The sequence below is a fragment of the Myotis lucifugus genome, unplaced genomic scaffold, assembly GCF_000147115.1.
Source record: "Myotis lucifugus unplaced genomic scaffold, Myoluc2.0 scaffold_197, whole genome shotgun sequence".
NCBI lineage: Eukaryota > Metazoa > Chordata > Mammalia > Chiroptera > Vespertilionidae > Myotis > Myotis lucifugus.
The window spans coordinates 1448565-1472481 of record NW_005871245.1 but is presented as its reverse complement, the minus strand read 5'-3'; the positions used below and the strand labels follow the sequence as shown (position 1 = coordinate 1472481).

Below are 23917 nucleotides of genomic sequence, written 5' to 3'. Positions count from 1 at the left end.
GTGAACAAGTTTCTGCTTCTTTCTGAGACCAGATTTAGATCCAGAAAGGTGGGTAAAAGCTAGGACTCACCAGGGAGGAAAAGTCAAGAAGTGGTGATCAGGGGCCAGGCTTCCACCTCCAGCCTGCCCTGTGGCTTGGGTGGTGCCCTGGCTCTCCAACCCTGAAAGCAGCAGAAGCCGGACACGGAGGCCCAGTTTCCTGAGGGTTGGGCAGGCGTTGACTGTTGGCTCTGAGCGACACAGGAAATGGAGGCGGAAGTGGCAGCAATGGTGAAGGGTGAGGAAATCCCAGGCCTCACCCTTGTTTTAGCCAGAAACAGGATTTGGGGCAGCGGCCAACCTGTTCAATAAACATCATTGAAACTATATCAGGCTTGGTACTGGGTACGGAAAACGAACCCACTCCGTGTAGCCTGTTTCTTTGGATTCCCTTCTCTCTATTGCACCAAGAGATTATTGGCACTTCAGCCTCCCTTGGTTTGGAGCTGCGACCAGGTTTCATTCAACCACTTCAGCAAACAGGACGCCTCCCAGCGGCCTGACCTGCCGCCCTGCATCTAGAACCACCGAGCACACCCACAGGAGGAATTCAGCCCAATCTGAATCACATTCCTTCTTTTCTGGTCTAACATTATGTCCACATCTACTCCCCAGGTTTTTGATGGTATTAATTAGCAAGATCTTACAACACATTTGGTAAGCCTTCTCCTAGGTCAGATTTTTTTTTTTAGAGAATGGAAGGGAGGGAGTGAAAGGGGGGGTGGGAGATAGATCGATTGGTTGCCTCCCACACACCCCCAAATGGGGCCTGGGGCCAGGGATCGAACCTGCAACCCAGGTATGTGCTCTTGACCGGGAATCAAACCTGAGATACTTTGGTGCTCAGGCCAACGCTCTAACCATTGAGCAACACCAGCCAGTGCCAGGTCTGATTTTTGTATTTCCCTGGAGCATGATAAAATCTGGCTCTATTAGTAATTATGGGCTCGGAGAGGTGAAGAAACTTGCCCAAGACCACACCTAGTATGCTCGCTTAACCCTGACCCTCACCCACCTTTGCTTTAAGATAAGCACTTTCCTTAGAACTCCCAAAGGTTTCTTGAGGGTCACGCCTCAGCCCAATCCCTCATGTTGATGCTGGGGATGCCGAGGTGGGGAGATGGAGAGGGCCTTGTCAAAGGTCACAGGTCAGGGTCAGACAAGCCTGTGCCCTGCTCCACTCAGTGCCTCCCTGGGCAGATCCTGTGGCCCAGTTTCTCTCTCTTTCTCTTTCGCAAATCCTGTGGCCCAGTCTCCCTCCCTCCCTCCCTCCCTCCCTCCCTTCCTCTCTCTCTCTCTATCTCTCTCTCTTTCCTTTCTTTCTTTCAAAAATATATATTTTCATTGATTTCAGAAAGGAAGGGAGAGGGAGATAGAAACGTCAATGATGAGAGAGAATCATTGATCAGCTGCCTCCTGCACGCCCCACACTGGAGATCAAGCCCACGACCCGGGCATGTGCCCCGACTGGGAACCAAACCATGACCTCCTGGTTCTTGGGTCTACGTTCAATCACCAAGCCACACCAGCCAGGCTCTTTCTTTCTTTTTGTAATATTTATTTTAGAGAGAGAGAAACACGGATGTGAGAGAGAAACATTGATCAGTTGCCTCCCACACATGCTCCCACCGGGGATCAAACCTGCAACCTGGGTATGTGCCCTGACCAGGAATCAAATCAGTGACCCTTCTGGTGCATGGGCTGACACTCAACCAACTGAGCCACACCAGCCAGGGCCCCTGGTCCATTTTCTCTGGACCCTTCCACCTGTACCACCTCCCCTCCTCCAGCTCCTGGCTCCCCCACTGCCTCCCAGGAGGACCCAGGCGGGCTCAGGAGGGCTCGGGAGGGCCTGGCACTGAGGAGGGTCCCCTCTCCCCTGCAGGGAGGTTCTGGCACATCTCTGACCTGCACCTGGACCCCGACTACAAGGTGTCCACAGACCCCCTCCAGGTCTGCCCCTCAGCTGGCTCCCGGCCGGTGTACAACTCGGGCCCCTGGGGTGACTACCTCTGTGATTCTCCCTGGGTCCTCATCAACTCCTCCATCCACGCCATGAAGGAGATCGAGCCGGAGCCAGACTTCATCTTCTGGACAGGGTGAGAGCCGACATAACAGCTACCTTCCACTGGGTTTCTGCCGCCTGCCACCTGGCACCTTCCTGCCCCGTCCCCCTTAGTCCTCACATGAAGCTCAAAGGGACCCTGGGCGTGGCTGATTCCAAAGCCTGTGCCCTCGCCCTCCGTGTCCCGGCCTCAGCAGAGTGCAGCTCTCACCGTGGCTGGGACAAGGCCACGGCTTGCCTGGGCATGTGGAGAACTCCCCATTTTAAGTTGGGGGATGAATACTGCAGCCACTCCCACTGGGGTTTAGGGACTGCAAGCCCTAAAGATCCAAATGCAGAAACAGGAGAAGGTAGGTGCCATTATTATTCCTATTTTACAGATGAGCTGATGGGGGCTCGGAGAGTTTAAATAACCAGCCAAGGATCCACAGCAGGTCAATGGCAGAGCCATTGGGTTTGAACTCTGTCCTATGTGACTCCCAACTTCAGCCTGGCCATACCTCTCAGTTCCACGGCCTCTTTTCTCACAGCAGAGCCCCCCACCCCCCGTACCCCTTTTCTCATTCCCCATCCTGAGCTGCCCACACCAAACTGGCTTGGTGGTGTTTTGCAGGGACGACACCCCTCACGTGCCCAACGAGAGGCTGGGAGAAGCAGCTGTGCTGAGAATCGTGGAACGCCTGACCAACCTCATCAGAGAAGTCTTTCCGGGTGAGAGCCTGCCATTAGTCCTCCACAGCATTCCCTGAACCCCATGGTGCCATGGGACAGCAGCAGCGAGGGGTAAAGCCATGGGACAGTAGCGGCCTTCATCCATTGACAATAATAGCTGTGGGAAAGTTCTGTGCCAGGCACTTCCAACAGCCCTGCAGGGAACATGAGAGCTAATTGGCCTATGGATACACACAGAACTTATTCATGGAAATGATGGGAGAATCATTGATTGGCTGCTTCCTACACACCCCACACTGGGGATCCAGCCCACAACCTGGGCATGTGCTCTGACAAGGAATTGAACCGTGAGCTCCTGGTTCATAGGTCGATGCTCAACTACTGAGCCACGCTGGCTGGGCTAGAAAGTTTTCCAGTTTATCATACACTTGCACATTTGCTGAATTTCCTAATATTCAAGATGCCATTGACTGTAAGATGCATCATTTTATGTAGAGTGTTGAACGCAGATGTAGAAGGCTTGCCGACCCAGCCCCTTCCAGGCCCTGCCACGTCCTAGCTGGGTAATCTCATCAAGACCTATTTCTCCCTGGGAAAAAAAAAATACTGGTACCTGCCCAGAGGATTGCTGTGAGGATCAAAGAAGCCAACCCATTCACTCATTTAGTCAATCAACAAACATGTATTGAGCATCTACTATGGGTGACACAGTTTAGGGGTAGGGGACTTGGCGGTGGAACAAGACGTCAGGTCATGACCTCATGGAGCTTGTAAGGAGCTTCCAAAAAGTCTGACCCATAGAAGCAGCAAAAAGAGGGAGGGATCCTCTCCCTTCTCTTCTGCCCTTGAGATTCCAGGAATTCGTGTTTTTCTTAAATGGATCTTTAATGGCTGCCAGCATTTATTTCAGAGAGGTGAGGTTTTTCCGGGCAGTTACAATGATGGCCTCCTGCTTTGTGAACAATTCCTGGTGAGAATTCGACAGCTTCCTCCTTTTTGCAGAGCTCTCAAGACCTGGCAGGCTATACAGGACAAAGGGTTTGTTAGAGGCATTTCCCCAACTGAGAATGGGAGGCTCCCTGGGGTGAGCCAAGCTCATATAAGGAAAATGCCCTGCCCTGAACTCAGAGGGAGTCTTTGTTTGTCATCAAATATTTATTGAACAACTACTACCTGCCAGACACAGTGGTAAAATAAAAGTGGGGATGTGGCTGACAGCCTCCACTCCCTCCCCTCCCCTCCCCTCCCCTCCCCTCCCCTCCCCTCCTAGGCTCATTCACAGGCCACTTCCTCTGGGAGGCCTTCCCCTGACTCCACCACTCCTGTTACACACTTCCACAGCAAGAGGCTCTTCCTTTTTCGTAACAGCCACACACCTCTCGTTGCCCAATACCTGTCAACCTGCTGCAATGCAAAGCCTCTGGGACTGGGACTGGGTGCCTGGTACCAGGTCTACGTGTCGGTACAAACGAGGTGCTCAGTAAATACTTTTGTTTCATGAGTGAAACTCCTAAGGCCTCCCGGAGTGAACCAGACCGTTTCCCTAACAGTAAGATGGCCCCGGAATTGACAAGAACAAGGAACACTAAATACTAAGTGTCCTTTTTAGAAAAATATTTATTTTTATAGCTTTCAGAGAGGAAGGGAGAGGGAGAGATAAAAACATCCATGATGAGAGAGAATCAACAATTGGCTGCTATCTGCACGCCTCACACTGGGGATCGAGCCTGAAACTCGGGCATGTGCCTTGACCAGGAGTTGAACTGTGAACTCCTGGTCCAGAGTTCAATGCTCAACCACTGAGCCACACTGGCCGGGCTAGCTTTCTCCTTCTCAGTTGATGCTTCCTCTCTGACCAGAAAACTTTCTGCTGGGAATGGGGTTAGGGTCCCGGATCAGAGAACTCACCGCTCCTCCTTCCCAGGTCTCAGCAAAGTTCAGCGAGATTCTATTAAATGAAGTTTTCCGTTTATCTCTGTATTTTCCTCCTCTGTGGGTTTTTTCTCATTCCTCTTCTCCATTAGCTCTGATGGCCAATGGCCAACTGAAAATGATTAACTCAAAGTGCTTTCCCATATATATTTTTATATTTTTCCTTCCCTTCCCAGATACTAAAGTATACGCTGCTTTGGGAAATCATGACTTTCACCCCAAAAGCCAGCTCCCAGCAGGGAGCAACAGTATCTACAATCAGATAGCAGAACTATGGAGACCCTGGCTCAATAATGAATCCATTGCTCGCTTCAAAGAAGGTACTAATTCCATTTGCTACTATACGCACTCATTGTACACCAAGGTCTAATCTAATTCATCTTTACCACATCCCCATGAGACTGGTACTGATTTTATCCCTATTTTATAGATAAGGAGACTGAGGTTTAAAGATACCAAATCACTCGGCCAATGTCACCCCCATAGAGGAGGCAGATGTGATAGCAGAACCCATACTCTTAACCCCACGGCACTAATGAGGACGAGCAGTGAATATTTATTGAGAGTTTACTGTGTGCCAAGCACTATCCTCAGTGCGTTACTACACTCCTTGCAAATACACTAGGAAAAAGCAGTGACCTTCGATTCAGTTCAAGGAGGGTTTCTCAACCTTGTCACTATTGACATTTGGGGCAGAATGGCTCTGTAGGGGGAGCTGTGCTGTGAACTACAGGCTGTTTAGCAGGATCTCTGGCCTCTACCCCTAGGTGCCAATAACACCCCCAGTTGCAATACCAAAAAATGTCTCTAGACATTGCCAAACGCTCCCTGGGGGACAAAGATCACCTGGTTGAGGACAACTGACCCAAAGACAGCCTGCCCAAGGTAACCCCATTCCTCTTCCTGTTCCTCAGTTCCCTGCTGCTGGGGCTCCCCATTGGTCAGACCAACCAGAAGCCTGTGGCACAGAAGCTCATTGGCTTAGTTCACATAGGTCAGCTCCTAGGGCAAAGAGCCGAGTAGAGAGAAGGGCTGATGATGCATCTGGAGGGGCAAGCACACCTCATTGTTATCACCATGATAAGATGAGGAAACTGAGACAGAGAAGTTAAGTAACTTTCCCAAGTTGCACAGCTAATAAGTGATAGAAGCAGGATTTGAACCGAGGTAACCTGACTCCAGAGCCTTAGGTCTTAACCCATGATGCCCATCTTATGGGAAAGATGGGAAGGGAGTATTAAGGGAGGGAGGAAGTGGGAGGGTAAAGAGGGGCAGAGGTGTGTTTAGTCAGAGGCAGAGGACCCCTTCATATTTTTCCTGGCTGTGATGTCCTAGGTGCGTTCTATTCTGAGAAGTTGCCGGGGACGACTGGGCGCGTTGTGGTCCTCAACACCAATCTGTACTATACCAGCAACGAGCAGACGGCCAGCATGGCTGACCCTGCCCTGCAGTTCCAGTGGCTGGAAGATGTGCTGAGCAACGCGTCCAGAGCTGGGGAAAAGGTAAGGGCTCCTACCTCCTCCCCCTCCCTCTCTCACTCTGGAATCACTTCCTGAATGAGTCTCCCACCTCTGCACAAATTCATCCGCTCTTTGCAGATGCCTACATCACAGGTTGGAGTGGGGAACCTTTTTCTGCCAAGGGCCATTCGGATACTTATAACATCATTTGCGGGCCGTACAAAATTATCAACTTAAAAATTAGCCTGTTATATTTGGTTAAACATTTAATTAACTCAGCCCCAATGCCTTGGAAGAGCCAGACCAAATGATTTCATGGGCCTATATGGCCCGCGGGCCAGACGTTCCCCACCCCTGACAGAGGGTCTTTATCAGCCTGGCACCAGGAGGGGGCTTTGTCCATCCTCAGAACAGCCTGTGAGTCTGGGACCCCGATGCCCATTGCAGATGTGAGGCTCCCGAGGGGTGGTATGATCCCAAGTCACACAGTAAGTGGTGGGGCCAAGACCAGAACCCCTGACTCCAAGTCCAGTGCTCTTTTCACTTCTGCCACACTCCACGGCTGCAGACCACATTGTGGGCTAGACTTCAAGGGGCTGCCCTGCCCTGTGGGGAAGCACGGGACTTGGTTGGAATGCCTGTAAGGAGGATTCTCTGAAAGGTCGGGGGCCTCTGGGGGGACCTTGCCGAAGGTGGCAGCCCCTACCTTGACTTTTCCAAACAAGTCCTATCCCCTGGGGTGTTTTGCTAGAATCTCTATGTTTAGTCTTTAAAGAACCGACCTTGTAGAAGCATATACTTTCTCAAGGATACTTACCCTACTGATTGTATCTAGAGGTTAATTTTAGTTCAAGCTGTCGTTACAATAAAAAGCTAAAGAAGCAGGCAATCAGGGCTGTTTTAGTTGCTAAAGCTAAACAGTCCCTTAGCCTTCTCTTTTACAGAAACGTGTGTCAGAGTAATTTGTTCATCCATCGCTCAGGGTCTGCTGGTCAGCCCTGGCACTGCCCTTGAGGTGTGTCCAGCTAGTCTGCTGGGCTGGCAGCTCCCCGAGGACTGGTCCTGTGTCTCATTTGCTTGAGTCCCTCCATGGAACAGCAGCACCTCCCAGCAGGATTTCATGGCTGGTGCTTCTGAGCACTCACTGTGCATTATCTCATTTAACTCTCAAAGGTCCACCAATTAGGTGCTATTCCTGATGAAAAAACTGAAGCTCATGGGGGCTGAGGGGGTAAGAGATCAACCAAAGGACTTGTATGCATGTATATGAGCATAACCAATGGACACAGACAGTAGGGGGGTGAGGGCATGTGCTGGGGGGTGGGAGTGGCTGAGGAGAGGTCAATGGAGGGAAAAGGAGACTCATGTAATACTTTAAACAAGAAAGAATTTAAATTATAAAACAAAACAAAAACAACAACACTGAAGCTTAGAGCGGCGACACACCGCTGGTAGACTCCAAAGTTCATGCTCCTAATTGCCCTCTCTCTCACCCCCATTCTACTTCTTGCAGTGGTAGCCAAGGGTCCAGGTATTGTTAGCTGAGTGATTCAAGGAATGGAAGATGTGATCACACATGAACACTTAGCATGTGCTACGCAGTCATGCAGGGCAGGCTCAGTTACAGCGCCCAGCTCTCCAAGAGGAGACCAGCCTGCGAGGATCGGGAAGGGTTCAGGAGGAGGTGTCCTTTGAACTGGGTTTTGAAGTCTGAGTAGGATTACAGAAGTGAAATTAAAAAGGGCACTCCAGGTGGCAGGCACAGCATGGGCAAAGCAGAGGTGGGAAGCATGTGTACATTACAGGGTACAGAGAATACTGGAATCTGCCTGGAAGAGGGGAAGCAGAGGGGGTGCACTTGAACCTGTCTGCTTGCCTTTGGGGAGATGGGCAGGTTTTGAGAGGTGGAAATGAAGGGCTGGGGAGGGCATCTCTGAGCCCCTCCTGGCACTCCTTCCTCATAGGTGTACATCATTGGCCACGTGCCCCCGGGGTTCTTTGAGAAGAAAGGGAACAAAATGTGGTTCCGGGAGGGATTCAACGAGAAGTACCTGAAGGTGGTCCAGAAGCATCATCGAGTCATCGCAGGGCAGTTCTTCGGGCACAACCACATGGACAGCTTTCGGATGTTCTATGATAATGCAGGTACTCAACCTGGAGGGTGCCTGCCAGCCTCCCTCCCTCCTCTCACCAGCCTCTCACAGTCCCATTGTCTCTCTCCTAAAAGGTGCCCCCATCAGTGTCATGTTCCTTACACCTGGAGTCACCCCATGGAAAACCACATTACCTGGAGTGGTCAATGGGGCCAACAACCCAGGCATCCGAGTGTTCGAATACGACCGAGCCACGCTGAGCCTGCAGGTCAGGAGCCCTGGGTCTGCTGGGGCTGGAGGAGGTGGGAAGGAGGGAGGGAGGCAGGGCCCTAAACACATCACCACACTCCCTAATTCTTTCCCAGCTAATCCACACTCTAATGACCACTGAATCTCAGGAAGGTCAAGTTACTTCCCTCCTGCTAGGACTCAGGATCAGACCCCTGGTGCTAGCTCCAAATCCTGCCACCAAATCAGGTCATTTCTTCTTCCCCAAATCTCCCTTCGCCCCGGATCATTGCCACAGGCCTCCTACCTTATTTCTCTGCCTCCAGCACTGCCCTGCGGTAGCTCACCTGCTACCTACTACAGAAGAGATTAATCTTTTTAAAGCACTTGTCTCTCTCCTGCTCAATAACCTTCAATGGCTCCCCAGTGTCCCCAAGATAAGATGGATCTCCTCAGCCTGGTATTCAAGTATGCCCTCAGGCCCACTGCCTACAGATCTGTCTTCTCTACACCGATTACACTGCAGCTAATGCAGGTTCCCAACTCACCAAGCAGCCCGTCACCTCCCGGGATGTGCTTGTGATGATTGAAATGACAAAGAAACATTATTCCTTAATTTATTCAACAAACTATTAATGGTCTGCTATGTGCCAGGCCGGTGCTAAGCACAGGAGATACCTAAGTGAACACAACAAAGTCACTGCTTTCCTGGAGCTGACGTTCTTACAGGAGTAAACAACTAAGTCAAGTCAAGTACGACATGAGATACGTGCTAAGGAGAAAAGAAAACAGCGAAGAGGCAGGTGGTGACGATGGTCATAGAGTGTGTGTGCCGTTACAGGTGTGGCAGGAAAGTGTCACTGACAGGATGACATTTCAATCCCGAGTAAACTGAGGGAGCGAGCCATGTGAGCATCTGGTGGAGGAAGGGCGAGTCTTTTGCCCTGGGGTGGGAGTGTGGCTGGTGTGTTAGAAGAGCAAGGAGGCCAGTGTGGCCACAGTGGGAGGGACAAGGTTAGATCACGCAGGCCATGAGTAGGACTCTGGATTTGGAAGGTTTGGGGCCGAAGAATTAAATATGCTGACTTACAAAATTTACAAAGCCACCATATCTGCTGTGCAGAGAACAGGCTGTAGAGGTCAAGGGCAGAAGCAGGAGGACGAGACAGGAGGTGACTGCACCAACCACGAGAGGTGATGGTGCAGCAGGTGGTGAGACGTGCCAGATCCTGGATGTATTGTGACGGCAGAGCAGACAGGATTTGCTGGTGGACTGGACGAGGGGTGTGAGGAAAGAGGAATCCAGGAGGACTCCAAGGCTTTGGTTTGAAAACCTGGAAGGAGGAAGTTGCTGTCGACTGCAATGGGATCACTGCAGGAGCAAGTTTGGGAGGGAAGACCAGAAAATTGGTTTTGGACCTGTTAGCTTCAGGATGTCTAAGTGGCATGCAAGTGAAAATGCCGAGGGAGGAGGCAGCTGGAGTCCCAGGAAGAGGTGGGTACTGAGATTTAATCTGGGAGTTGAGAAATGCCATCTAAAACACGGACTGGATAAGATAACCTCGGTCCTTGATTCTGGAGTAAATGAAGGTGGAGAAGAGGGCTGAGGATTTTGAAGAGTGTGATCTCTGTCCACATGGGCACTCAGAGGCCTTTTTCAGCAAGAGGAATTACAGGCTGGGACTCCCTCCTCCTCCCTGCACCTGGCCCCACCAACGATCGGTCGTTTGTTTTGCCACGATGCAATGTGAGAGGTCGCAGTTCTAGCCTGGGCACCAACATGCCTAATCAGCGGTTCTCAACCTGTGGGTCGTGACCCCTTTGGGGGTCGAACGACCCTTTCACAGGGGTTGCCTAATACCATCAGAAAACACATATATAATTACATATTGTTTTTGTGATTAATCACTATGCTTTAATTATGTTCAATTTGTAACAATGAAATTGGGGGTCACCACAACATGAGGAACTGTATTAAAGGGTCGCGGCATTAGGAAGGTTGAGAACCACTGCCTTACATCCTTCTCAGGGAGGGAGTCAGACACACGGGGGTTTGAATCTTGGCTCCGCCACTCAGGAGCTGTTGAACTCCATGGGCCTCCCTTGCTTCCTCTGTAAATGGGAGGCAGGAAATACCACGCATACATGGCAGCTCCTCTAACCCTACCTCTAGTGACCTGAAGCAGATCCACAGATTTAAGTGGAAAGTGTTGGACAGATAAACCCTTCCAGATTCTAGTCCTGAAGATGCACCTGAGTCCTAGGGGTCTTGGGTGTATCCCAAGCCTCCAGTCATCCACAATTCTATAGCCTATCTCAGCCAGGCGCTCCGTCCTACTTCTTCAAGTTGCTTTTTGTCCATTTATTCTATAAATATTTACTGAGCATCTTCTGTGTACCCGGAAGCTTGCTGGGACAGAAAATGCACAGGCCAGGGGGTCAACCACCTGGTTCCACTCCTGCCTTGGCCACTGAACACCTGTAGGGCCCTGGGCAAAGAAATTAACCTCTTTAGGACTCAGTTTCTTCATCTGTGAAATGGGGATGATAAGCGCAGTTACTTCATCAGATTCAATTAGCGGATGTCACACACACACACACACACACACACACACACACCTGGTAAGTAGTAAATGCTCATTACCTAATAGCAGTCATTATGGAGGGTGGGGGCAAAAGCAAGGTGCAGGATTCGGGGTGGAAGCAGACAGGTATCCATAGCCGGCCTCCTGCCCCCTCTCCAGGACATGATGACTTACTTCATGAACCTGAGCCAGGCGAACGCGCAGGGAACAGCGCGCTGGGAGCTCGAGTACCAGCTGACCAAGGCCTTCTCGGTGCCCGATGCGAGCGCCCGCTCCATGCACGATGTGCTGGGCCGCATCGCCAGCGACCAGGGCGCGCTGCAGCGCTACTATGTCTACAACTCCGTCAGCCTCGACACGCGGGCCTGCGACGAGATCTGCCGCGCCGAGCTCGTGTGCGCGCTGCGCGAAGTGGCCGTGGACTCGTACACCACCTGCCTGCGCGGCCCCGCCGCTGCTCCCGGGCCCGGGCTCGGGCTCGGGCTCCTGCTGGCGGCGCAGCTAGGCCTGAGCGCGTTGCTCGCGTGGTGACCCGGGGTGCCGCCTGCTGGATCGCTGGGCGTGCCTTCCTCTGGGTGCATTGGGGCCAGCGTCACCCACTGAGGACTGGACTTTTTCATTTTCCCGGCGTTCGCAGAGTGAACGGGGATGGGGCAGCCGGATCAGGAAAGAAGCCCAAAGACCCTACCAGAAGCTCATTCCTTCCAAGTTCCACGTTTTATAGTATTAAAAAGGCTCATGATGTGTCTTATTATGTGCATTACCCTGTCAATATGTAGAGTGTTGAAAGCAACTCCCTTGAGCCGCTAGGACGACGCGCCTCATTGGTCCTGGGCCCTGGGTCTCCCCGTTGGTCCTGGGCCCTCGGTCTCCCCGGCACAGGCCCGAACCGAGGCACACTTTCAGCTCACGAATCCCGCAGGCTGGGATCAAAATCGGCCTCTGTGTTGCAATGTGAGAGGTCGCAGTTCTAGCTGGGCACTCACCTCCGGGCCATTTTCGCCGTCGTGGACCCACCGGGGCCTCCAATGCAAACACAAGGCCGTGAGAAGCTGACAAGCTGCAGGCAGTGCCCCGGGCCCGCCGCCTGCAGCGCGGCTGGGAACCCCCGCGCCGGGGGCCTCGCCTCGGGGCGGGGGCGGGGCTCGGGCCACCTGGGGCGGGGCCTGCGGGCCTCGCCCCGCCCCGGACAGGGCGGGACGGGGAAGTCCCGCCCAGGAGGCCGGGGCCCTAGGCGACTCGGAGGGTTGTGACTGCCTCCTTCCGGCCGCCAGGACCCCGTCCGGAGGGCGAGTCCCAGCCCAGAGGGCAGCAGCGGGAGAGGCCGGCGGGTCATGCCCTGCTCACTCCGCGCCATTCTCCTCCGGGACCTGATCCTGGGCGTGTTGGGCATCTCTGCCTTCCTCATCCACTTGGGCTCCGACCTGTGGGCGGTGAGCCAGTATGTGCTCAGCGGCCGCTACCTGTGGGCCGCACTGGTGTTGTCGCTGCTGGGTGTCGCCTCGGTCGCACTGCAGGTCTTCAGCTGGGTCTGGCTGCGCGCCGACCCCGCCGACCTGCACTCGTCTCAGCTCTCCGCGCGCTGCCTGGCGCTGCTCCACCTCCTGCAGCTGGGCTACCTGTACAGGTGAGCGCCCCGCCCTGGGGAAGGGGGGAGACGGAGCCCGGCGGTACCTCCAACAGGTGGTACCTGTACAGGTGAGCGCCCCGCCCTGGGGAAGGGGGGAGACCGAGCCCGGCGGTACCTCCAACAGGTAGTACCTGTACAGGTGGCGCCCTGACACGGGAAGGGGGTGGGGAGGTACCCCTGGGCACCTTTACCTACAAGTGAGTTTCCATCTCCTTAAAAAGTGACGCCGGCTGATAGCCCTCAGACCTCATCCAGCCCTCCCCTGCCGGGCACAGGTAAAGAAGGAAGCAGGGCCAGAGAAGAAAGGCGTGATTCAGAGTCAGACCTCCCAATCTTGGCTTTACCATCTGTGGCCTCATTCCTGCCTTTCTCTGAGCCTCGGCTTCCTCCCCTGTTAAAAAGAGGTAGTAGCCCTGGCCTGTTTGGCTCAGTGGATAGAGCGCCAGCCTGCGGACTGAGGGGTCCCAGGTTTGATTCCAGTCAAGGGCACATGTCCCGGTTGCTGGTTCGGTCCCCCTTGGGGGTGTGCAGGAGGCAGCCAATCAATGATTCTCATCATTGATGTTTCTATCTCTCTCTCCCTCTTCTTCCTCTCTGAAATCAATATATATGTGTGTAACATATATACGTAGAGGCCTGATGCACAATTTCGTGCAAGAGTAGGCCTTCCTTCTCCGGGATGCCAGCACTGGCTTCCCTCTGGCACTCAGGACCCGGGCTTCCCTCTGGCCACCCGCGGGTACCCGAGACCCGGGCTTCCTTCACAGCCTTGGCTTCGTCTGGAAGGACATCTGGAAGGATGTCTGGTCTAATGAGCATATTATGCTTTTATTATTATAGACTAGAGGCCTGATGCACAAAATTTGTGCAAGGGTCTCGGCCCTCACAGCTGTGGCTTCGTCCGGAAAGTCGTCTTGGTCTAATTAGCATATTAGCTCTTTATTATATAGGAGATATATACATATATATATATGTATACATATATAGTAATCTAAAGGGTAGGTCTGGCAGGCAGGCCTGTTGTGAGGAGTGAGGGAAAGAACAGAGAGCTCGGCTCCTGAGACAGGTAAGCAGACAGACCAGTGTTCCTTTTAGCTGTGGATGGGGCCTTGGGCAAGACACTTGACTCCTGTAGGTCTCAGTTTACTCTTTGTTCTAGTGGGGATGGTCCTCATGCATGCCTCTGTTCGGTAAGGATTAAATGAAATGAGACCTGTGAATTGTGTGCAAACGCTAGCTAGCTTCATGAGAGTTTCAGCAGCCCTGACCCCAGAGCAGTACTTGTCCCCTCACCCCTGAGCGCCTCTCACCCTTGCTTTCCCAGCTGTATTCTCCCTGAACATTTCCTCCCGCCTCCCCCTGCTCCCCACCCTGACCAAGTTAGAGGGCAGCGATGGGGTCTGACTCATCCTTTCCAGGACTGGCAAGGCCCTCTAGAGATGGGGAAACTGACACCAGGGGGTCAGAGTCATGACGTAAAGTCAGGACGGGCTGTGGCCTGGGTTGGGCTGGGGTGGGCTGGGGTGGGTGGAGTCGGGATCTGCTTTTGAATCCATTTTTGTTGTTGTTTTGTTAATCCTCACCCGAGGATACTTTTTCCATTGATTTTTAGGGAGAGTGGAAAAGAGAGGGAAAGACAGAGAGAAACATCGATGTGAGAGAAACACATCAATTGGTTGCCTCCTGCAGGAGCCCCGACCAGGGCCCCGGGGAGGAACCTGCAACCAAGGTACGTGCCCTTGACCGGAATCGAACCCGGGACCCTTCGGCTCACAGGTTGATGCTCTATCTACTGAGCCAAACCGGCGAGGGCTTGAATCCATTTTTACAGAGTCTCTCCAGCTCTTGTCTTGACAAAGCTGCATCGAGTGTCCAGGAGTGGGCGAGAAGGGCTTTGAATGGTGCATTTTGCCCGAGGGACTGTACAGGCATCAGTAAAATTCCAGGGGGGCATGAAGAGGCACACATTACCATTCTGGCAGGCCTCAGTGAGCCCCGAATCCATAACTGTATCATGCATCTTCCCGTCTCCTATTTCTGCCGAGTGTGAGGCAGACGATGTACTGAGCTTTGGTTTTGAAAATGATCTCTGTGTCTGCCTGTGACAGGCTGAGGCAGGGCCCTGCCGTGGCATTGGGGGACCAGAGGCAGAGACTCCTGCTGGGGGAGAGCCCCAGCCCAGGGCTGCCTGCCTGTTTCCTTCCCGTGTTGTCAAGTCCGTCCAGGGGAGGTCACAGTACATGTCTGATGAATGAATTCGTAGTGAGCCAATGGGCTCACCTCCCAGTAACCAACTGAGACCAGTTGTGGGTGGTGGAAGCCGTGGTGCATCTCCACTCCCCCCTCATGCCAGCGGTCACCCAGGCCTGTCTGTCCAACTTCTGTACTCTCTCACCGCTGCCCCGTCTCCATCCCCACCCCTCTGGGGCTCTTGTCCTTTCTCCCTGGATTGTTTCGACAGCCTCTTAAATAGACCCCTGCTTCCGGTCTTCGCCCCTCCATCCCTTCCTCCTCGCCACACCTGGGAGTTCTTTCTACAGCACAATCTGACCTGTCTCACCTGTGCTCAGAAGCTCTCAATGGCGCCCCTTCCCCACAGGAGCCTAAGAAATTCTTGGGCTTGCTAACATTTGAGAACTATCATCGTAGGCAATTTTCTTGTGTGCCTTTGATATTCAAACACCACTGCTTATTAACCCTTTGGTCATGTTTTCCCATCTGTAAAATACAGATGTTGTGAGGCCTAAATGGGACAAGGTTTGTGATGAACTTGGGATAGTGCCTGGCCAGCAGGAGCAGTAGTAATTATTATTATTATTATTTTTAATGTGTTGGCAGAACACTTCTTTTTTAAATAATAATCAATAAAAAATATGTTTTTATTGATTTTAGAGAGGAAGGGAGAGGGAGAGAGATAGAAACATCAATGATGAGAGAGAATCGTTGATTGGCTGCCTCCTGCACACCCCCTACTGGGGATCGAGCCCACAACTGGAGCATGTGTCCTTGACCGGAATTGAACCCAGGACCCTTGAGTCCAGAGGCCGCCGCTCTGTCTTGCCCAGCGTCCCACAGCTTGTAGGATTGGCGCCTGCCTGCACCTACCTGGTAAGCAGGGCAAGGAGGAACGCCTCGGACACTAACCCGGCCCCTGGGTCATCCCTCTGTGCCTAGGTGCATGCAAGGGCTGCAGCAGGGGCTGTTGGTGTGGCAGCAGGAGGTGCCCTCCCCGTTCGACTTGGCCTACGCGGACTTCCTCTCCCTGGACATCAGCATGCTGCGGCTCTTCGAGACCTTCCTGGAGAAGACGCCGCAGCTCACGCTGGTGCTGGCCATCGTGCTGCAGAGCGGCCAGGCCGAGTACTACCAGTGTGAGTAGTCGCCCTGGCAGCAGCTCGCCCCCCTTTTATGGCTGGAGAAAGTTTCCCACAGAGATCAGAAATGCTTCCACTCTTTCATAAGGACTGCTTAGGAGATAGGAGCGCATCCTTCGTCAGGCAGGCCTGGGTTCAAGTCCAGGGTCCAATCCCAACACTAGCTGCAGGAGTTTGACCAATGACTCCACCTCTCTGAGTATTGGTTTGTTTTTATCTGTGAAATGGACATAACACATAATCCTACCTCATAGGACTGATGAAAGGATCAAGGGAGGTGATGCATGTACCAGGTCTCTGGTGCATAAATAAAGCTTCATTGTCATTTTTACTCTTTTGAAGACAACAGATAAAGTGAGTGTGTAGGGTGCGACACATAATAGACAACTTGTTGGTCCATAAAATGTCTGTTGGGCACCTTCACTCACTTAAGTTGTTATTGAGCATCTTTGTGCCTGTCCCTGTGCTGGGGGCACTGCAGTGAGCAAGGACCAGCCCCTGCCCTGCTGGGCTGGCGGGAAAGCAGGTAGTTAAAGGGAAGTAATGAGCCCATGGACTCCAACTGTGTCTGATTCCAGGTCCAGGGCTGCTCCTTTTCTGCCACACCCCTGCCTCCTGCCCTGCTCCCCTACCCCTGCTGTAAATGCCACAAGCCTCCCAAGGGACCAGTCTCCACTCCGCCCTCACTCACTGTGTGACCTGGAGAGCCTTCCCTTCTCTGGCCTCAGGTTCCATAGCTGTACAAGATGGGGTTGGACTTGATCTCCAGGGACGCCTTTAGCTGCTACTCAGAGCCTGTAGTATTAATTGAAAAAGACCAGTAATAGCAGCCATCACGATCGAGTGCCTGCTGGTAACTGGCACCGTGTGGAGTGCTTTATTGTCAGTGCTCACATCAAGCCCTATAGGTTGGTGCTATGTGTATCTCCATTTTGCACAAGAGGAAAGAGGTACAGAAAGGTGGAGTGATTTGCCCTGGGACATACAGCATATACTGGGCACACATTTTTGTTTGTCTGTTTGAGAGCAGTGAGTGTCTAGGACCAGGGCCAAATGGATACAGTCTACACCATCTGTGTATGGGGGGTGGGGGAGAGGAGCGAGGAAAGAGACGGATTTTCCCAACTTTTTATTTATTTATTTATTTTTTAAAAATATATATTTTATTGACTTTTTACAGAGAGAATGGGAGAGGGATAGAGAGTTAGAAACATCGATGAGAGAGAAACATTGATCAGCACACCCCTGCACACCCCCCACTGGGGATGTGCCTGCAACCGAGGTACATGCCCCCGACCGGAATCAAACCCGGGACCCTTCAGTCCGCAGGCCGACGCTCTATCCACTGAGCCAAACCGGTCAGGGCTCCCAACTTTTTATTTAGCAAACATTTGTGCCAGGTACTGGGCTGCCTGGGGATCCCAGGGGAGCAGAATCTGTTTCCTACCCTGAAGGAGCTCAGAGATAAGGAAATTGGTAATTAGTTCAACAGAAGTGGGTGGGACCAGATCTGGATGTGTGGCTCTAGGGCAGTGGTTCTCAACCTTCCTCATGCCGCGACCCTTCAATACAGTTCCTCATGTTGTGGTGACCCCCAACCATAAAATTATTTTCGTTGCTACTTCATAACTGTAATTTTGCTACTGTTATGAATCGTAATGTAAATATCTGATATGCAGGATGTATTTTCATTGTTACAAATTGAACATAATTAAAGCATAGTGATTAATCACAAAAACAATATGTAATTATATATGTGTTTTCTGATGGTCTTAGGCATTCCACCCCCAAAGGGGTCGCGACCCACAGGTTGAGAACCGCTGCTCCAGGGGATACTTCAGGGTAAGGATTCCAGGCTGGGCTTCCAGGCTGGGCGTGGGGTCCTGGCCCATAAGAGGGTCCCAGTAAACATCTGGCGAATGGATGCGGTGGGAAGGAGGCAGGGGAGGAAGCGTTCTAGAGACATTCCAGCGCTGCTTCCCTCCCTCTCTGGGGACCCTGGTGCTTCTAGTCCACCGTGGACAACCAGTAGGTGGGATAGGATCCCCACTGTACACTTCGAGTCTTGGGAAATCAAGAGCAGGGCCCAGTCTGAGCAGGGAGGGGAGGGGAGTGAGGATGTACCATCCACACAGCAGGGCACCTTCAGAGGCCTGTTGCTACCGCACGGGGTTTCCAGCTTCCCTTTCTGAGAGTAAGAAAGGGGGAACTGGGACCGCTGAGTTTCAGATCCAAGAAAGGCGTGGGCTCTTCCGGGGAAGGAAGGGTTGCAGGGTTCTTTAAGATGCCCAGGCCCAGCCGAAACTGGTTTGGCTCAGTGGATAGAGCATCGGCCTGCGAACTGAAGGGTCCCGGGTTCGATTCCGGTCAAGGGCATGTACCTTGGTTGCGGGCACATCCCCAGTAGGGGGTGTGCAAGAGGCAGCTGATCAGTGTTTCTCTCTCATCGATGTTTCTAACTTTCTATCTCTCTCCCTTCCTCTCTGTAAAAAATCAATAAAATATATTTAAAAAAAAAAAGATGCCCAGGCCCAGGGGTGCAGATGAGGGTGTGTACCTGAGAAGTAAAGCTTTGTGGTGAAGGGCAGACCCCATAGTTGAATCTCAGACCAGGTTTTGGTTGTGAGAACAATGTTCTCCAGTTGTAGTTTTCCCTTCAACAAATTGGGGGTTCACATACCCACCTCAGGGTGGTTTTGAGGCCCCCAGAACCTGTGAGCTCTGGGGAGGGTCAGGCAGGCTGCCCACAGGGCTCAGCTGTCTCCTCTTCCTCTCCGCAGGGTTTGGCATCTGCACGTCCTTCATGGGTATCTCATGGGCACTGCTTGACTACCACCGGGCCTTGCGCACCTGCCTCCCCTCCAAGCCTGTCCTGGGGCTGGGCTCTTCCGTGATCTACTTCCTGTGGAACCTGCTGCTGCTGTGGCCCCGAGTCCTGGCCGTGGCCCTGTTCTCAGCTCTCTTCCCCCGCTACGTGGCTCTGCACTTCCTGGGCCTGTGGCTGGTGCTGCTGTTCTGGGTCTGGTGTCAGGGCACCAATTTTATGCCAGACCCCCGCTCCGAGTGGCTCTACCGGGCAACGGTGGCCACCATCCTTTACTTCTCCTGGTTCAATGTGGCTGAGGGCCACACTCGAGGCCGTGCCACCATCCACCTGGTGTTCCTCCTGAGTGACAGCGTTCTCATGGTGGTCACCTGGGTGACGCAAAGTGCATGGCTGCCCAGTGGGATCCCGCTGCAGATGTTGCTGCCGGTGGGCGGCACCAGCTTCCTTCTGGGTCTGGGTCTGCGGCTTGTCTACTACCGCTGGCTGCACCCCAGCTACCCCTGGGAGCCTGACCAGGTGGACGGGACAACCGCCTTCCGCTCCCTCGAGCACTATCAGCTGCCTCAGAACAGGCGCATGGACCATTTGGCTCAGAATTTTTTCTCCAAGGCTAGGGATGAGGCTGCTCTGCCATGGCCGGGGGAGGTCAATGGCGTCCTTTGAGTCAGGGTCGGACCCAGCCAGGGGACAGAAGGACACATGCCATCAATCGTTAGAATGCAGGAGAAGATAAGCTAATTGTGCTGCTATGGGTCTGGACTCACTCAACAAGCACTTGCTGCCTGATCTTGCCAGGCACTGGAGACTAGAGTTGAATAAGACAGAGGCCTGCCTTCAAGGATCAGAAGAAGATGAGGACTGCACCCTAGAGGGTTAAGAGCTTCAATTATATACAAAACACTTGGAGAGGACAGAAAAGATCCCCTTTTCTTTTCCTTCCAACCAGTATATCTGGAGCCCAAAGCATCCCCTATCCTGGAAGCCATGGATGCCCCAATTGGCTGACCTCCATCAACCCGTCCAAGGCCTTAGTGCAGCTGGCCCAGCCTCTGCCCCTGCTCTCAAGGGGCTGCCTTTTAACCAGCTGCCTTGTTAACCTGTGGTCTGGGCCATGGCTCAGCCCATGGAGTATATGTTTTATACGTTAGACCAGTGGTTCTCAACCTTCTGGCCCTTCTAGCCCTTCCTCATGTTGTGACCCAACCATAAAATTATTTTCGTTACTACTTCATAACTGTAATGTTGTTACTGTTATGGATCGTAATGTAAATATCTGATATGCGGGATGGTCTTAGGCGACCCTTGTGAAAGGGTCGTTCGACCACCAAAGGGGTCCTGACCCACAGGTTGAGAACCGCTGCGTTAGACAGTATATTTTCTACCTCGGAACCTATTGTGAGGAAGAGAAGGTGTATGCATATGTGTCTCTGCAGGTGAGAGACACTGTGTGTTGTTTTGTTGAACAGTATTATTAGGTTGTTATTAAAACCTTATAAAATCCTCCAAACTAGCTGTGTCATTAAACTAAATCTACAGAACTCCAAGCCGCTTGGAAAGAAGGGGTCGGGGACACAAAGTCCACTGCTCAAAATCGGTGAAGAGGACAGAGGAGAAGGGGGCTGGACGCAGGCAGGATTTCTCAACCTTGTTTTCTACGTTTCAGGCTGGCGAGCCGGTGTGGGGTTGATCGTTCAGGTGGGCACCAGAACCCAGATCTGGACTGACTGGTGCTCTGCTGCTGGGCCCGGCAGTCGCTGCAAACACCTTTAGTGCCAGAAGTGAATACGGGAGCCCAGGTGAAGGTCTTTTATGGGAAGCTCAGGGAGGGTGTAAGTGATGAGGTGGCTTAAGGAATGTGAAAGTGGGCAATGGTGCCAGGGAGGTGGCATCTTTTGCTGCTCTCGGGAGGTCTGTGGGTTGGAGAAACAAGGAATTTTTGCCAAAGCTCTCATCTATACCCTAGATCAGTGGTTCTCAACCTTCTGGCCCTTTAAATACAGTTCCTCATGTTGTGACCCAACCATAAAATTATTGTCGTTGCTACTTCATAACTGTAATGTTGCTACTGTTATGAATCGTAATGTAAATATCTGATATGCAGGATGGTCTTAGGCGACCCCTGTGAAAGGGTCGTTCGACCGCCAAAGGGGTCACGACCCACAGGTTGAGAACCGCTGCTCTAGATGAAGTTGTCAAATGATGGCAATATGTACGCAGTTAACTCCAAACAATGTATACCGATACTACCTAAAAAGCTATAGAAAAAGTTTCACTTGTATATACACTTAAAAGTTTACAGGATCGCCCGAGCCGGTTTGGCTCAGTGGATAGAGGGTCGGCCTGTGGATCAAAGGGTCCAGGGTTCAATTCTGGTCAAGGCACGTACCTCAGTCAGGGCTGGTGTAGGAGACAACCCATCGATGTGTTTCTCTCACATTGATGTTTCTGTCTTTCCCTCTCTCTTCCACTCTCCCTAAGAATCAATGGAAAAATATTCTCGGGTGAAGATATAAGTAAGTTTACAGAATCAAAAGCTTTAAAAAGATGAGTGACATTAGAAATTTCCTTTGAAAATTCCCATCAATCATTTTTTTTCAAATGTCAAGAAACCTGTTTTTGAAGAAAACCTCCTGAATTGTCTTTTCACAAAAAGTTTTTTGAGAAATGTGCAGATGTTATACTTATCGTAGGGGGAGATGAAGGTGTTTAATCTTTGGGCTTGAGAAGCAATATTTGTGCTTACAAGCAAGGATATAGCAACTCACAGGTTTGCTTCATCTACAGTGCGGTCCAACATGTGCCCCTTCTTTTCTTCTAAATCCTCACCTGAGGATATGGTTTTTGTTTGTTTGTTTGTTTTTAGAGAGAGAGAGAGGAAGGGGGAGGGAGAGAGAAACATTGATGTGAGAGAAAAACATCCATCGGTTGCCTCCTGTACTCGCCCTGACTGGGAATCGAACCCACAACCTTTTGGTGTACAGGATGATGCTTCAACCGACTGAGCCAACAGAGCCATAATGTACAACTTTCTGTTGAAAAGATGTAATGATTAGAATACATGGCAACCCCATCTTTTCTGAGGTGATTAATTTGGGAAAAACACCCTGTACACTGACATATAAGGCACTTGGAAGCTAGATCTGAATTCTGATTTCCTTCATTGAAATAAAAGGCAAAAGAATTCTTGATTTTTCCAGACCAACAATGGACAGACCCAAATCTGAAGAAATGAAATGAGAAAAAGTAGCTGATGGGACATGAAATCAGGCCAAATCAAACAAGGCTTGATGTTAGTTTGTTTTATTGCTTTTGTGTTTTAAGCTTAGCACAGCAAGTTACTAATAATTAAATTTCAACACATTTGACAGAAAATGAAATCTCTTATACCAGTCCTAAACTTTAAAAAGCAATACACACACACACACACACACACACACTGAGTGGCCAGATTATTATGACCACCTGACGTTTGTAGGCAAATTAGCTATAATTTTGCCGTGGCCGGTTTGGCTCAGTGGATAGAGTGTTGGTCTGCGGACTGAAAGGTCCTGGGTTCGATTCTGGTCAAGGGCATTACCTTGGTTGCGGGCACATCCCCAGTGGGAAGTGTGCAGGAGGCGGCTGATCGATGTTTCTCTCTCATCGTTGTTTCTAACTCTATCTCCCTTCCTTTCTGTAAAAAAATCAATAAAATATATTTTAAAAAAATTAGCTATAATTTCGAGCTGAAGTTGTTAGAGGGCCAGACCATTATAAACAGGGAAGTAGGTTGTTTACCACGATAGTTACCCAAGCACAGGAACACAAGGATTGGACAGTCGAGCATTGGAAAAAAGTCATGTGGTCCGATAAATCACGTTTCCAGTTGCATCATGCAGATGGCAGAGTGAGAATTTGGCGGAAACAGCATGAAAGCATGCACCCCACATGCATGAGTAAAACCCTTCAAGCTGGTGGGGGCAGTGTTATGGTTTGGGGCATGTTTTCCTGGCATGATTTGGGCCCTTTAATTCGTGTGGAACAACGTCTGAATAGCACAACATACCTAAGTATCGTTGTTGATCAAGTTCATCCTATCATGTTGATGGTGTATCCCAATGGAGATGGCTTCTTCCAACAAGACAATGCACCATGCCATGGTGCTCGTATTGTGCAGGAGTGGTTTCAAGAACATGAGGGAGACTTTACCTTGCTTAGGTGGCCCCCACCATCACCAGATCTCAATCCAATTGAGCATTTGTGGGACAAAGTTAAAAGAGCCATTAGGCAGCTGGTTCCACAACCATCAAATCTCACAGAACTGGACAGTGCTATTCATCAGGCATGGTGTCAGATTCCTCGCATCACCTTTCAACATCTCATGGAGTCAATGCCAAGAAGAATTGCCACAGTATTGAAGGCAAAAAGTGGCCCAACGAAGTACTGATGGGGTGGTCATAATAATCTGGCCACTCAGTGTGTGTGTGTGTGTGTGTGTGTGTGTGTGTGTGAGTGTGTATATATATATATATATATATATATATATATATATATATATATATATATAAAATTTGATTTCAGAGAGGAAGGGAGAGGGAGAGAGAAACGTCAATGATGAGAGAGAATCATTGATTGGCCGCCTCCTGCATGCCCCTACTGGGGATCGAGCCCGCAACCCGGGCATGTGCCCTGACTGGGAATCAAACCCTGACCACCTGGTTCACAGGTTGATGCTCAACAACTGAGCCACGCCAGCCAGGCTCAATATATTTTATAGACAATTAATTTGTCCTGGTTTAGTGATTAGAGCTCCGACCCACGCCCCAAAGGGTTGCAGGTTCGATTCTGGTCAAGGGCATGTGCCTGGGTTTAAAGTTCAATCCCTGGCCCTGGTTGGTGTCTCTTTCACCTGGATGTTTTTCTCTCCCCCCTCCCCCGCCCCGCCCCTCTAAAAATAAATGGAAAAATATCCTCGGGTGAGGATCAGCTAAAATAAACTTTTCCTTGCAAATTATTTTTCCTCCATGTACATT

At 51.3% G+C, this 23917-nt stretch overlaps 2 protein-coding genes and 1 long non-coding RNA gene across 6 annotated transcripts in view; 2 read left to right on the top strand and 1 right to left on the bottom strand.

The window, feature by feature from the left end:
- The window catches only part of SMPDL3B (sphingomyelin phosphodiesterase acid like 3B), a 16503-nt gene extending 4677 nt beyond the window's left edge, over nucleotides 1-11826 (top strand). For 3 of the 4 annotated variants that reach the window (XM_006097268.3, XM_023760994.1, XM_023760995.1), the window contains 7 exons: nucleotides 1925-2138; nucleotides 2718-2815; nucleotides 4885-5028; nucleotides 6044-6210; nucleotides 8133-8313; nucleotides 8396-8529; nucleotides 11234-11826. In XM_006097268.3, coding sequence (XP_006097330.2) covers nucleotides 1925-2138; nucleotides 2718-2815; nucleotides 4885-5028; nucleotides 6044-6210; nucleotides 8133-8313; nucleotides 8396-8529; nucleotides 11234-11605 — 1310 coding nt within the window. In that variant the 3' untranslated portion in view covers nucleotides 11606-11826. The other variant, XM_023760993.1, reaches the window with a different exon arrangement.
- On the bottom strand, nucleotides 3439-12186 carry LOC106698569. The gene is made up of 2 exons (XR_001349907.2): nucleotides 12061-12186; nucleotides 3439-3798 (listed from the first exon to the last, which is right to left on the bottom strand). It is a non-coding gene; the product is annotated as an uncharacterized LOC106698569 (long non-coding RNA).
- Nucleotides 12187-12351: 165 nt separating this feature from the next.
- XKR8 (XK related 8) lies at nucleotides 12352-20412 on the top strand. The gene is made up of 3 exons (XM_006097267.3): nucleotides 12352-12701; nucleotides 15879-16075; nucleotides 18859-20412. Exons 1-3 carry the CDS (start codon nucleotides 12409-12411, stop codon nucleotides 19566-19568), a joined length of 1200 nt encoding a protein of 399 aa, XP_006097329.1. The 5' UTR covers nucleotides 12352-12408; the 3' UTR covers nucleotides 19569-20412.
- The last annotated feature ends 3505 nt before the right edge of the window (nucleotides 20413-23917 follow it).

Excerpts from the sequence above, each read along its gene's own strand:
- XKR8 (XM_006097267.3), top strand. The coding sequence starts at position 12,409 with ATGCCCTGCTCACTCCGCGCCATTCTCCTCCGGGACCTGATCCTGGGC. Across the intron at positions 12,702-15,878 it reads CAGCTGGGCTACCTGTACAG|GTGCATGCAAGGGCTGCAGC; the intron begins GTGAGCGCCCCG and ends CTCTGTGCCTAG. Across the intron at positions 16,076-18,858 it reads CCAGGCCGAGTACTACCAGT|GGTTTGGCATCTGCACGTCC; the intron begins GTGAGTAGTCGC and ends TCCTCTCCGCAG.